This window comes from Ranitomeya imitator, chromosome 1 (genome assembly GCF_032444005.1).
Source record: "Ranitomeya imitator isolate aRanImi1 chromosome 1, aRanImi1.pri, whole genome shotgun sequence".
NCBI classification, from domain to species: domain Eukaryota; kingdom Metazoa; phylum Chordata; class Amphibia; order Anura; family Dendrobatidae; genus Ranitomeya; species Ranitomeya imitator.
The window spans coordinates 103,882,481-103,895,057 of record NC_091282.1 but is presented as its reverse complement, the minus strand read 5'-3'; the positions used below and the strand labels follow the sequence as shown (position 1 = coordinate 103,895,057).

General features: G+C 43.5%; 1 protein-coding gene across 1 annotated transcript in view; it reads right to left on the bottom strand.

Moving 5' to 3' along the window:
* SHISAL2B (shisa like 2B) overlaps nucleotides 1–11,916 on the bottom strand; it is a 173,140-nt gene extending 161,224 nt beyond the window's left edge. The window contains exon 1 of the mRNA XM_069749362.1: nucleotides 11,631–11,916. Coding sequence (XP_069605463.1) covers nucleotides 11,631–11,824 — 194 coding nt within the window. The 5' untranslated portion in view covers nucleotides 11,825–11,916. The remainder of the gene's footprint in view (nucleotides 1–11,630) is intronic.
* Between the last annotated feature and the right edge of the window lie 661 nt (nucleotides 11,917–12,577).

Genomic DNA, 12,577 nt, shown 5'->3' with positions numbered 1-12,577 from the left:
CCCGCTTTCCCCACGCTTTCCTCTACGTCCTGCAGTATCATACAGGGACCTACCGCCTCTTGCGATAATGCAGCGTCCTCCCTGTGCGAGCTCAATACACCTGAGGTTACCTCCGTCCGTTTCCCCCCGCTACGAAAGGCATCAGCCCAAGCAGTGAGTGGCCACATGGCGAGTGACCTGTGTCCCTGTACTGATTTAGGATCACTTCTTGACTCCGGTTCTGAACTGTGGAAAGCGCTGCAGTCTCAGCTGTACCCTCTGTCTGTCCGGACCCTGTATGGCTGGGCACTTCACATAAAGTTACAGGGCTGTCCATGTGTGGTCCTGGGCATTAAGCCCCACGAGACTATCTTGGCACTGCAGCCCTCCTGAGCAATTCAGCTCCCAGGCTCTAACTAACTACAAAACAGGAAGACACTATATTTACCAAAGACAGCCCCTCCTACCAAACTAAGTACAAAGTGGAGCCCGATCTAGTGTCCTACAATAGGTTGTACAGTACACTTGCCCTACCTTACACTACCTTATATAGCAGCATAACACATTTACAATTAAAGGGGTTTACTCACTTAAAGGGATACAAATGCTACACCTCCTAGTTACTCACAGGTTAAGTATGCAGAGCACCCAAAAAAAATGCCCCCATAAAATCCACTTGGTAAAGACCATGAAAACTAGCACCAAACAAAAAAAACATATCTCTGGAACCGTATGATGAGTTAAAAACAAACAGAAAAATGGAATACTCAATCAATTAGCAGGAATAAAACAAGAGCAAAAGCTAACCATTTTGGACCTGGCAGTAGGTTCTCATTAACCACAATCACAGGGATTCTTTACTGTAAGAGCAGTGAAACTACGGAACTCTCAACCACACAATGTTTTTACGGTTGATTCACTAAAGTTAAATGATGGACTAGATGTCTTTCCTGAAAGATGTAATATTAGAGGTTATATACCACTCATGTTATGGGACGTTCATCCAAGGAACTCCATATATTGAGACAAGAAGGAATTTTTCCTTAATTTGTTGCAATTAGTATATGCCTTCTGTGGTTTTTGCCTTTGCCTGGTTCAACATCTTAGAGTATAGGTTTATTCGGATGGATCTGTGTTTTTTATTAACCTTAACAAATATGAAACTATGATGTAAAGCAGAACAAACAATCTATGTAATTATACATGATGAGAGGTTGGAGATGGATTTTACTCAAAGACAAGAGATGTTCCAGGTACTTTCTGACACAGGAACATCAGCCTGTCACTTAAAGGGATTGTCCATTCTATTTTTTTGAACAAATGTGTTGAGGAATTGATTTTGTATCATGATTTTGTATCACTAACTAATGTAAAAACATTACAGATTATCCTCTTGGACTTCTTAGTGCTGGCTTTCTCATAGACTGCAGAGAGCTCTTGTTCTCAAAGTGGTTGTTCATAGAGGAGCATGTGACTAGACCTTTGCATCAGCCTCCGCCAATTGAAAAATAGTTTTCCCATATGTAATGTTTTTCTGTTGGAGGAGGCAGATGGACAGGTCTGGTCACATGCTCCACCATCAGTAGAGAGTTTGAAAACAGGGATGGATCATTCATCAATGTTAAAGTGTTTGAGAATCCCCAGAGCTCATAAGTAGAGATGGGCAAACCCGAACAGTAAAGTTCGATGTCCGTACTTCTACATCTACTGTTTGGGCGCGGATACCGAACACGGACTTCACCAGGAAGTCCGTGCTACTTTTCGGGTTCAGCAGTAAGATCATCACTGCCGGTCAAACAGCCGTGGTTCCAACACTGTCATTTGAGCCCGCAGCTATGATCAGAAGTATAAAGTTTACCTCCGGTCATTGGTGTCGGCTGATGGGACTACTTTTCCCATCAGTCGATGCATGCTGCCACTAATAACAGTGAGAGCAGGAGCGGCTGATCATCAGCTGCGCCTGCGCTGTAAATAAATAATTTAAAAAATGATGTGGCTTCTCCTGTATTTTTGATAACCAGCCAGGCAAAACTCACAGCTGGGGGCTGCAACTCTCAGCTGTCATCTTCAGCAAGACTGATTATCAAGAATACAGGGGTCTCCACTCCGATTTTTTTTAATTATTTAAATAAGTAATTAAAAAAAAATCCCTCATGGGGCTCCCCCATTTTTGACAACCAGCCAACTTAAAGCAGAGAGCTGGGGGCTGATATTCTCAGGCTGGTAAGGGGCCATGGATATTGGCACCCCCAGCCTAAAAATAGCAGCCCATAGCCACCCAGAAAAGGTGCATCTTTTAGATGCGCCAATTCTGGTGCTTTGCTCAGCTCGACCTGTAGCGGTGGCAAGTGGGGTTCATATCTGTGGGGTTGATGTTAACTTTGTATTTTCAGGTGACATCAAGCTCAAAGATTAGTAATGGAGAGGCATCTATAAGACACCTATCCATTACTAATCCTATAGTTATTTTGTAAACAAACACACAGCACCCATCACCCGCTCTTGCTCTCACTGTTATTAGCGGCAGCAGGCATCGGCTAATGGGAGCAGTAGTCCTATCAACTGACACCAGTGACTAGAGGTATACTTTATACCTCTGATCACAGCTGTACACTCACGCTGTCTTTTGACAGCATGGGAACCGCGGCTGTTTGACTCATGCACGTGACAGCGTGGCAAACACTGGATGTTCGGGTCACCATTCAAGTGAATAAGGTACTGTCCTGGGACCCGAACCCTCCAGACCCGAACATCCAGGTGTCTGGCCATCTCTAATCATAACCATTGTAAAACTAAGTACAGTATGTGTGTGACTTTATAAAGGCAAAAAGTTGTTGTTTTTGGATAAGTTTTTAGATTGTACAGAAAAAAAATAATGTAAAGTCTGATTCTGAGGATTTTGGTTGCTGTATGATTAAATAGAATAGATTTGTAGGTGAAAGTATTATTCATATTGGATATTGTTTTACTAGCTGTGGGACAGCTGTCTGGCTCCTTGTTGGGCTCCTTTTCTATTCCAGGAAGCCTTACATTAATTAAAATACTAATATAATGAAGAAGCAGAGGTGGAAATATTTTCAGGAAAACGATCTTTATAATTAGATAAATGTATCAAAAAATTCTGATTCATTAAGATGTGTATATTAAATGAAACTGTTCTGCAGCTCCCTGCACAACTGACGGTAATACTTCTATTATAAAGCTAGAAGAATAAATCACAAAAGGCACCACTTGGTAAGAAGGGCTCTCATGTACACCATTCATTGTCGGTTACTGCTGTAGACAGCCAAGTATATTGCAGTTAAAATCGTTATCCAGGACTATTTTTTTTACTATGGGCCTAAAAATTGACAGGCAGTTAGTTGCTAACTATTTGCCTGCTGTGCCCGTCATCGATCTCTGCCAGCACAGAGTGGTCATAGATGTCACCAACAAAGCAGTGGCTTTTCTTTCACTCTGTTCTGTTGACTGTGCATGACTGCTGACATCATGTTGACTGACAGCCGACTTTCTGCTGCCTAACTGCAGGGAGTCGGCTGTCAATTAGCATGACATCAACAGCCACACCTCGTTAACAGAGCAACCCAGAAAACAGAGAATGTCATGGCTTGGTTTGAGGAGAAGTGGTGACCTATTGCTCTTTTCCTTCCCTTTCCAAATCAGATTGTTCATATTGTCTTTATTTATTTATTTTTGTTAGCACCTCTTCAGGTGTTTTACATTTTCCCATTTTGGTTTGCCTTATCAAGTTTTGGGTGGAGCTTTATATATTATCTCTTCACTGCACTTCCTTGCTGGCTATACTTCAAGGTGGATTTGTGCTAAGGCGTTCCAGTAATTTAGTGAAAGGATTTACCCTATTAGACGAAAACCACTTTTATGCTTGCTGTGTGTCTGATTGTCTACCTTCCCAGCACCTTTTCCTTTCACCACCACTGTTTCTGGAAGGTTATTCTAGCTTCATTTATTTTTTTGTTCTCCTTACTATTTCCTCTCCCATTTTATGACCAGGCTTTAAGTTTCTCACTCTAAGTCTTCATGTCCACACGCATACCTTCCTCTCTCCTTGTCAGCAGTGTGTTGCGGCCTCCTCGCTGGTTCCTCAGTAGGCATCAGAAACCCGACGGCCTTTTATTGAGTCAGGAAATAGGTGGTTTTTATTTGTGTGGCTAGGTATTGACCAGTTTGTATAGAGACCAGTTGGGTGTAGGTGCCTCTTCTTTCGGTAGTAAGTCTTCCTTGATCCCTTAAACTGTGTGTGAGTGTGTTACGTGCATAACAGACAACTGATCTGTTGACGTGGAGCAGCAGACTCACCAGCAAGGAATGGTCGGTCACCTCTCTGAGCCAGTTCTGAGTAGAAAATATCAGGTAGTTGACACTGCTACAATGACTTGTCTCTTAATTTTTAGGTCCAGAGTAAAAAAAAATAGTCCTAAACAACCCCCTTAACAGTCCCAAGTTAAAATAACCCTTCAACATGTGAAAGAAGCTGTGCTTATGAGGCTGTTGGTTTTGAGTCAGGAGAACATCTGCCAGTCCAATCGCTGTGTTCTGTACTCAGACCTTGAAAGTCAGATGTGTGAAAAAGGCCTTGAGATTTTTAATCACGACAAAATTGTTTTTCTTTTTTGTTTATCACCATGAAATGTAACATTAGATGGACATTTACTGTATATATATTTTTTTCCAGCAACCAATTATATATGGATCTACTTCAAACATTACTCTGTACAGTATTATAGTGTCCTTTGTTAGCATAGACTTCACTCCAACTTGGTAGTTTCCTCCTTCTGAGGTGCTAATAACCGGTAGCCGGACCACCGAGGTTGTAAGAAACTCTACGACTTACATCAGAGACCGGCAGAACAGCTGAACTGCAAGTTACCTGTCTGCCACACACACCTGAGACACAGTAACACATAAAGCCTGGGGCGTGCTAGTGTCCCTGTAAAAAGGCTCGAGTTACCTATCATGCAGGTATTGTCCTATCCTATATGGGGGACAGAGAGAAGAACTGTGAGGACCTTATCTGAAGCCATAGGCAGTAAGGGACTACAACACCACCGTGCTAGAGGAAGGCTTTTAACTCCATCTGGTAAAGGGGACTCTGGATTCACTTCCAAGCTGGCCACACCCTGCCTGCCCTGTGATCTGGTACCCTGGACTGTGGCTGCCTGATGTCTTCAGTAAACCAGGTAAAGAGACTGCAAACCTGTGTCCTCGTTCTTTACTGCACCATTCACCATCTTCCATCTACACACCGGGAGCCCTGGGGATATACTTCACCTGTGGGAAGTTATACCATCTAGCTGCCATAACATCACCCCAGAGGACCCCTTAAAGCAGCGTCGGTTCCCACTGACCGAATACCACAGGTGGCGTCACGAACATAAACTTTATTCACCAAATCCCTTTTAAAGACTTTCCCCTTTTACATGGGCGCCCAGGGCCACGGAGCGGGTCGCCACCGTGACATCCCCCTCGGAACACCGGACCTGGTACCAGGTACCCCACGGCCCTGGTGGGCGACTCACTACCTCCTCCCTACCTGAGGGGGGTGCAGACACGGAGGTGAGCGATGTCAGTCACTGACGCCGCTCACCCCTCTCTCTGTCCTGCGCCCCGACCGCCGCTTCCTCACTGCTCTCAATTGCATTTGTGTCTATCTCCCCTGCTCTGCCAGGATATCCAGCAAGACACATGCCACTTTTGACCTGCACCTTGTTGGAGAAGTCACACGCAGGGGATGTTGGATGGCGTGATGCAGTGACGTCATTGTGCCATCCAGCATTCACTGCTGTACAGCACAGAGGAGACGGTCGACCGGGATCAGGTGAATATGAGATTTTTTTATTCTTATATTACTGTGCAGGGGGGCATAACATGAAGGGAGGGGATGTGCTGATGGAGGTAATAAAATGACAGGAGGGGCTGTGCTGATGGGGGTAATAAAATGAGAGGAGGCGCTGTGCTGATGGAGGGAATAAAATTAGGTCAGGGTTGTGCTGATGGGGGTAATAAAATGAGGTGAGAGGCTATACTAATGGGTGGGAATAAAATGAAGTGAGAGGCTGTACTAATAGGGTAATAAAATGGTGAGGGGCTGTGCTGATGAGGGGTATAAAATAAGATGAGGGGCTGTGCTAACAGGGGGAATAAAATGAGATAATGGCTGTGCTAATGAGGGGGGATAAAATTAGGTGAGGGGCTGTGCAGAGAGAGGAATAAACTGAGGGGTTGTATAGAGGGGGGAAATAAATTTACAGGCTGTGCAGAAGGGGTTGAATAAGAAATGGGGCTATGCAGCCTGTGTGAGCACAAAATCACCAGGATGTATCTGCAGCACCCCCAGGTAACCGGTTGCTGCAGTGATGTTGCCTTCCCTACAGGGAGGGTGATGTCACGCTTAGAGGCAAAGAGGATCTATCAGGTAAGGCATTCGCATTCAACACAATCTGAGTCTTGGCCAGGAGGGGAGCTCAGGACATGGATTCAGGGGAGCTTCCTTACACTTTATGTATCCTGGTCTGGAGGAGGAGCCAGTCAGTCTCAGGAAGTCAGAGAGAGACAGTGGAGGGAGACCAGTAGCTGAAGGACGTCTGGAGCAGACGTGGGGGCCAAGCAGCCACGAGGGAGCTGCTACCCCTGGAAAGAGAAGCAGAAGTAGAGGTGAATTGTGGAGGAGCTTAGAGGAAAGAAGCACAGAGAAGGAAAGAGCTCAAGAGGGGAACAGTGACAGGACACCCTCAGAGTCAGAGCGCAGAAGCCAGGTACCGGGAGCTAGAGGTCATGTTGTTCTCCAGGTTGAGTGACAGAACCGGAGGGCAAAGCACTATATGTCAATTGCCCGTACCAAGTCTGAGGTGAAGCAGTGACTGTGAGAGCCGGGTCATCTAAGAGATCTTATAAACAGGCTCAAACTGCCTATCGTACAGACATCTGTCTTAGGACTGGAGAGAGGGGACTTGCACTGAGCTTCAAGCAGCAGAGACCTAATTAGCTAAATGACGGTAGCAGGAAAGGCTTACGGACCTCATCTGGTAAAGGGATCTCTTATTGCCTCCAAGCTGGCAGGACCACAGCTACCCTGTACTTGGTACCCTGGATTGAGGACTACTACTACCATCAGTAAACCAGGTAAAAACTTGCAAACCTGTATCCTCGTTCTTTGTGCATTTATCGGCTTACACCATCTTGCCATACACCTGGGAAACCTTGGGGACCCCGCTTCACCTGTGGGAAGTGTTGCCATCTTGCTGCAACATTACCCCAGAGGACCCCTTTAAGTAGCGTCGGTCTATACTGACCGAACACCACAGGTGGCGTCACGAACATAGACATTACAAATCCCCTTAAAGACCCTTCCCTTTAATTGGACGCCCAGGGACACGGACGGGGTCGCAGCCACTGTGACATCCCCTTTAAGACTGGGTATCCTGCTTTCCGGTCAGGGCGCTCCATATCCTTCTGTCCCAGGTCAATAAGGCCCAGGTCACAGGGACTTATAGATATGTCCAAGATGGGAAAGGGGTTAAAGAGTAATCATTATTTTTTTTTCATAAATTAATAGTGCACATGAAAATAAGACACTTGGAATATACAGTGGGGCAAAAAAGTATTTAGTCAGTCAGCAATAGTGCAAGTTCCACCACTTAAAAAGATGAGAGGCGTCTGTAATTTACATCATAGGTAGACCTCAACTATGGGAGACAAACTGAGAAAAAAAAATCCAGAAAATCACATTTTTTATCATTTCTTTTTGCATATTATGGTGGAAAATAAGTATTTGGTCAGAAACAAACAATCAAGATTTCTGGCTCTCACAGACCTGTAACTTCTTCTTTAAGAGTCTCCTCTTTCCTCCACTCATTACCTGTAGTAATGGCACCTGTTTAAACTTGTTATCAGTATAAAAAGACATCTGTGCACACCCTCAAACAGTCTGACTCCAAACTCCACTATGGTGAAGACGAAAGAGCCGTCAAAGGACACCAGAAACAAAATTGTAGCCCTGCACCAGGCTGGGAAGACTGAATCTGCAATAGCCAACCAGCTTGGAGTGAAGAAATCAACAGTGGGAGCAATAATTAGAAAATGGAAGACATACAAGACCACTGATAATCTCCCTCGATCTGGGGCTTCACGCAAAATCCCACCCCGTGGGGTCAGAATGATCACAAGAACGGTGAGCAAAAATCCCAGAACCACGCGGGGGGACCTAGTGAATGAACTGCAGAGAGCTGGGACCAATGTAACAAGGCCTACCATAAGTAACACACTACGCCACCATGGACTCAGATCCTGCAGTGCCAGATGTGTCCCACTGCTTAAGCTAGTACATGTCCGGGCCCGTCTGAAGTTTGCTAGAGAGCATTTGGATGATCCAGAGGAGTTTTGGGAGAATGTCCTATGGTCTGATGAAACCAAACTGGAACTGTTTGGTAGAAACACAACTTGTCGTGTTTGGAGGAAAAAGAATACTGAGTTGCATCCATCAAACACCATACCTACTGTAAAGCATGGTGGTGGAAACATCATGCTTTGGGGCTGTTTCTCTGCAAAGGAGCCAGGACGACTGATCCGGGTACATGAAAGAATGAATGAAGCCATGTATCGTGAGATTTTGAGTGCAAACCTCCTTCCATCAGCAAGGGCATTGAAGATGAAATGTGGCTGGGTCTTTCAACATGACAATGATCCAAAGCACACCGCCAGGGCAACGAAGGAGTGGCTTCGTAAGAAGCATTTCAAGGTCCTGGAGTGGCCTAGCCAGTCTCCAGATCTCAACCCTATAGAAAACCTTTGGAGGGAGTTGAAAGTCCGTGTTGCCAAGCGAAAAGCCAAAAACATCACTGCTCTAGAGGAGATCTGCATGGAGGAATGGGCCAACATACCAACAACAGTGTGTGGCAACCTTGTGAAGACTTACAGAAAACGTTTGACCTCTGTCATTGCCAACAAAAGATATATTACAAAGTATTGAGATGAAATTTTGTTTCTGATCAAATACTTATTTTCCACCATAATATGCAAAAAAAATATGATAACAAAACAGACAATGTGATTTTCTGGATTTTTTTTTCTCAGTTTGTCTCCCATAGTTGAGGTCTACCTATGATGTAAATAACAGACGCCTCTCATCTTTTTAAGTGGTGGAACTTGCACTATTGCTGACTGACTAATGCGACGTAGGTGGAGCTGAATGGAAGAGGTGCAGCAGTAGATGGGGCTTAATGGAGGAACTACGCAGCCCTTCCCTACGTAAGTATGAAACCACCATAAATACTTTTTTGCCCCACTGTATCTCAGAGAAATCCGCTTGTTTCTCCTCCTTGAGTGATCTTTTATTCTTAAAATTCTCACTTTACGTGAAAATCTGTTTTCAATGAAGACAGATTTTCCCATTATTGACATAAGAGATGACGTTTGGGGCTCATAACGTTCTATGGAGAACCATAACTGTTGTTTCAAGGGAATTTCCATCAGAATGTATATGTCTGCCTCTACCTCCTCCATTCCCTCCATAGAATCATATAAGTACTAACTGTTATCTCTTATCTCAGTAATGGAAAAATCTGTCTACATTGAATATAGATTTTACTAATGAAATTAGACTAAATGATCAGTCTAGCAGGTGAAAGAAGCAAATTTTGCTGATAAGGTGTATTTCAAGGTTGTTTATTTTTAAGTGTACTAACAACTTTCAGAGATAGAACACATTCTCATTATAGTCCATAGAGCTGTGTTTTTGCTGACAGTGTTCTCAAAAAAACACTAGAGTAATGTCTGTTTTAGATCCATGTGTAGCGCAACGTGGGGCGGTAGCCGTGGACAAGGCACTGGTCTTCTCCTGCTAAGCCCTGGCTCACTACATGAAATAGTGGGCCCTAGCTGGAGGTTAGTGTTGGTGTTGTGGGGGCCTTGCGCCGGTGCAAGCCGCCTGCGGCCAATAGTGTTGGCCAGCCAGGACCATAGGTTTCAACGACTAATAAAGGAAACGCCCATTGTAAAACATGGTCTTTACTGAACGATGACTGAAAGGGTTATGTACAAGGGATAGCGGGTACAGAGTCGTATGAATGCTTACTTCACATTGAAAAGCAGTTTCAAGCACAACGTTTCCGTCCACTGTAGTCTACTAGAATAATAATAATAATAATAATAATAATAATAATCTTTATTTTTATATAGCGCTAACATATTCCGCAGCGCTTTACATTTTTTGCACACATTATCATCACTGTCCCCGATGGGGCTCACAATCTAAATTCCCTATCAGTATGTCTTTGGAATGTGGGAGGAAACCGGAGTGCCCGGAGGAAACCCACGCAAACACGGAGAGAACATACAAACTCTTTGCAGATGTTGTCCTTGGTGGGGTTCGAACCCAGGACTCCAGCGCTGCAAGGCTGCAGTGCTAACCACTGCGCCACCGTGCCGCCCAATAGAAGGCTGGTAGAGCACACTATTTCACCCTACTTCATCACAGCCTACGTTGTCACCACAGCCCTGTTCAGCAAGTCTCTCTACCTGCTCAGCAGTTAAACTCAGAGTTTCTCGTGACATATTGTCCTATCCAAGGACTTCTTTAAGGTGAAAGGCCACTCTATCCCATCTTCAGTCAGATGCTACTCCCTTGTCCCTTAGTTTCCTTTCTTGTAGTTTACCCAATGGCAGAATTGCTCACAGACACTCGCTACTCCTTCTTGAACTTGTCCCTATCTAACTATCTACAGGAAGCAATCACTTGTCCTAACATTATGCCCCTCCCACTATGGGCTAGTCCCAATAATTAACTATATCCTTACCCTAATGTCACTATCTATCTACAGTTACTATCTATGTCTCAACCTATACTGTACATTATGTCCTACATTTATGCATTATACAGGCAAACTTCACATGACACAATAAGTACAAAAGACGCATAACACTATACACACAACACAATTAGTGTCTTCAAGGGTAGGAACATAGCAGTCCAGTCCACACCTCTTACGCATGGACAAAATTCTCACATTAACATCAATGGGTCCTTGCAAAAAAAAACAAACATGCAGCACATGGATTCCAGCTGTGTCTCATCTGAGAGTTCTCCTTGATTTTACTGTTTGGAGATTTTTTGCATACGAGAAAAACAGATGCCACACTGATGGTCAAAACAGAAACAAAGTCCAAAAATGCATGAAAATCTGATCCAGCACAGAATGACGTGTGATCGAGTCCTTAAAATATTTTCTGGAAACATTGGCTTCTAAATTATTTAGCATTTGCAAGTCATCATAAAACATATTACTATACTTTTAAACTTTTGTCTTCTACTATAAAAAGAAAATCATTAAAACGTACCAATATCTTACACTACAGAAACTATGGTGAAACAAAAGCATCAACATTGATAAAACACAGGTTTTTTTCCTCATAAAAATGGGATAAATTAAAATAAAAATACTTTAAACATAAATTGTAGTGAACCGTCATTTACGAATCTTACCGTAATAGTAATGGTTCAAAATGATCATTTAAAATAATTAATTTGCCAAAATGAACTTTTTAATTTCTTCATAGTTTAGTTTTACATTTAATAAAAAAACTGTTATATATAACTTAAAAAAAATTAATAGATCCAACATTCATTCAAATCTTACCTCAGGGACAACATATAATCATGTTTATATGGAAAGTAGTTGCCTGGCTCATTGCAGCAATATTTTAAGTCAACGAATCCACAGCAGTAAATCAGATCTATGGTGTCATCCTTCCTTGGACATCCAAAACTATTCACCAAGGTGTTATTGGAGGTGTAGTAGCTGGTGCAAGTCTCCGGCAGGTGTCTGGTCATCCTGAGAGGACTCTTGTCTTCAGAGATACGATGAATCGCAGACCCTCAGTCACGCTGGCTGCTCACATCACCCTGATCCTTTTTCTTGCTCTGAATTCACTGAATAAGTCTTGCAGTTATTATAGCATTAAATTACATTTATAGTAAATGAAAAGCATGCCGGCATTGCGAGTAAATCTTGAAAAATGGCTTGTTGGTGCCATCTGCTGTAAGGTTTGTCTTCCTTTGCTCCTGTGCATGGACCATACTGTATTTTTTTTGGGGGGAAAGGGGAGTTCAATACTTTAAAATATAGTTGTATGTCAAAACCTGACATTTTACTTTCAAAAATATAGACTCATCACTAAACTAGATGGCTTGTGTTATTGTCTTTTTGAGAGCCTGTCAACATAAACTGATAGAAAACGGCAAGCACATAGCCTTACGAGGAATGTAGATCCAATAAAAATTGAACCTTTGTGCTGTAATTGCTATGTTCATTCTGCACAAGCTGACATTTAATCAAATATGTTAATTTGAGTGTTTGGTTCATCCTAGGTGTGGCCAAGAGGATCAGTGTAAGGCCAGTGTCACAATTGCAAGGGCAATGCGAGAAACTCGCGTGAGTCTCTCGCCTCAATACCCGGCACTGCACTCGGGACCGGAGTGTGCGGCTGCATGTATTTCATGTATTGCAGCTGAACGCTCCAGTACTGAGTGCTGGCGGCAGTGCCGGGTATTGAGGCGAGAGACTCGTGCGAGTTTCTCGCATTG